The 2,021-nt window shown below is 39.6% G+C and overlaps 1 protein-coding gene across 2 annotated transcripts in view; it reads right to left on the bottom strand.

Annotated features, from left to right (window-relative positions):
- LOC122089094 overlaps positions 1-2,021 on the bottom strand; it is a 10,094-nt gene that overhangs the window by 7,270 nt on the left and 803 nt on the right. For both annotated transcript variants that reach the window (XM_042658552.1, XM_042658553.1), the window contains exons 2-3: positions 1,192-1,560; positions 836-1,095 (exon numbers count right to left, since the gene is read on the bottom strand). In XM_042658552.1, the coding sequence (XP_042514486.1) occupies positions 836-1,095; positions 1,192-1,560 (629 nt within the window). The remainder of the gene's footprint in view (positions 1-835; positions 1,096-1,191; positions 1,561-2,021) is intronic.

Here is a 2,021-nt window from a genome sequence, read left to right as displayed (position 1 = left end):
TTTTTTTGGGGTGGGGGGGTGGGAACCTAACTCTATTAATGCCTTCCTAGTATAAAAGCTAGTAATTCGGTATCCGAAGAAGTACCAGCGTATGACAACACCATGAGTTGTTCTAAAATCATACTGAATGGTCCAACTATCCCATTTTTCAAGGAATTAGCTTATCAACAAAAATTTAGTTCTTGTTCCCATAATAAAAAAGAAAAAGTGCGATAGAATGAGAAAATTTCGCATACAGTTTCTAACAGTGGAACTCTTGACACTTTTCAACTCATAACACAAATCTTTCTGTAGTAAGTAAATACAAATTACATAGATGACCATCTATAGAATTGGAAATAAACCAAATTTAAAAGCTCAATGTTAACTGGTACACAACTTAATTCATAAAGAGAAGGGTAGAAGTTCAAGAAAGTTCCATTCCTTACCTTGGTTGATGTTTTGATTCAGAAAGTAAATCAGTAGTATGTGATCAATGATGGTAAGAAAAACGTAAAAACTACTAGGTATTTATTTATTTTTTGGGTTGGGGTGGAGGAACGAGGAAGTTGACGTACTTTTGCTTGTAAAATGTAGCACAAACCTGATAGGGTTCTCTTGAACGTACATGGATAAATTATGAACAAACCATTCTGTTGGTGCTCCAATCAGAAATGGTTGGTTGTTAAATTCCTGCCTTATTGTTCCATTATCCAAAATCTTTGTATAACATAAATCATCCGTTCAAAATTTTATAAAACCTACTGCCTGCCACATGTATTTCTCATTAAAATGCCTTTATTGACAGGAAAAACTAAATGAGAAAAAAAAATTAAATAACGAATCAAAAGCACACCTGTACATGAGCCTCTCTATAAAATCCACTTCCTTCATACGTAGAAGAGACTGCCGAGTTTCATCCCCTAAGGCAGACCAGAAATCCATCAGTGCGTCACAAGAAAGTCTGGCAGTATGAAGAGCACATGTTTCCCGTGTTCCATGTCCTCTACCATAAGTGGCCGCTCCTTGGCTTATCCATCCTCGACCTTCACCACCACAGGCATCAGGATAGAGCAATTCACGCTCCCGCTCTCTTGCACGTGCACTGTCAAAGACCTGAAATAAAGGAGGGGAAGAAAGCCAATCCCAATTAAAAAAAACTACCATACAAAACAGATATATATTTACATGATCAAGATTCGCTAGACCTACTTTTTGGATTGCCTTGAGCGATTTGGCTCCCAGAAAACAGTCTAAAAGTGTCAACAGCCCATCCCTTGTCGCAACCAGACCCCCCCAAGGGTAAACAGATGGGTCTTGAATACCATCTTGACAGCTCGAAGGCATTATATTGCCCCCACTATCGTTTTGTTTTGTCGAGGCTCCTCTGTTACTGGGTTGTTGCCCAGCTGTACCTTCCTGCTGCAAAGATTTCCCATACATGACAATCTGCGCAAAACCGTCCAGCAGCAACCCATTGCATCTAGAGCAGTAAAGGTTCTTGCGAGCTTGCTCAAAAAGTATCTGCTTATCAATCCTCAGGAGCTCCTGGCGGGCTTGTGGCGTCAGCTCATTCCAGAACTACATCGCAGGTATAGAGAATGTATCGTCAGTGACTAGCTCAAAGTGGAACCGGTGTTTTCCATGAGTTGGCCAATAAGTAAAAGACAGAAGAGGAAGGCAGCAAACACTAGTTCTTCTAAATTAGCTGTTTGTTTAATCTTTAAAGTCTTGTCTTTTCCAATCCTAATTGCTGCAACAAAATTATCATGTGGGATCGTTGACTACAAGGGAAGAGGACCAAAGAAAAGGAAGGAGGGAAGGGAAGGTTTTGCAACTGCAGTGGCCGCTATTAGCAATAGAAGAGTAGACGAATATAGGAGTAACGTAATTTTGCATGCTCTCCTCTCCGGTAAAGCTTTCATTTCATCGCATCGATGGAAAAGTGAAACCGCGGAAGCCCGCAATGCGTGCATGTAAATGAAAAATGGATCTGATGAATCAAAAACTCAGAAATCTAATTGAAAAAAAAAAAAAAAAAA

This window comes from Macadamia integrifolia, chromosome 9 (assembly GCF_013358625.1).
Source record: "Macadamia integrifolia cultivar HAES 741 chromosome 9, SCU_Mint_v3, whole genome shotgun sequence".
Taxonomy (NCBI): Eukaryota; Viridiplantae; Streptophyta; class Magnoliopsida; order Proteales; family Proteaceae; genus Macadamia; species Macadamia integrifolia.
The sequence above is the reverse complement of the archived record's forward strand: the minus strand, read 5'-3'. Positions and strand labels throughout refer to the sequence as shown.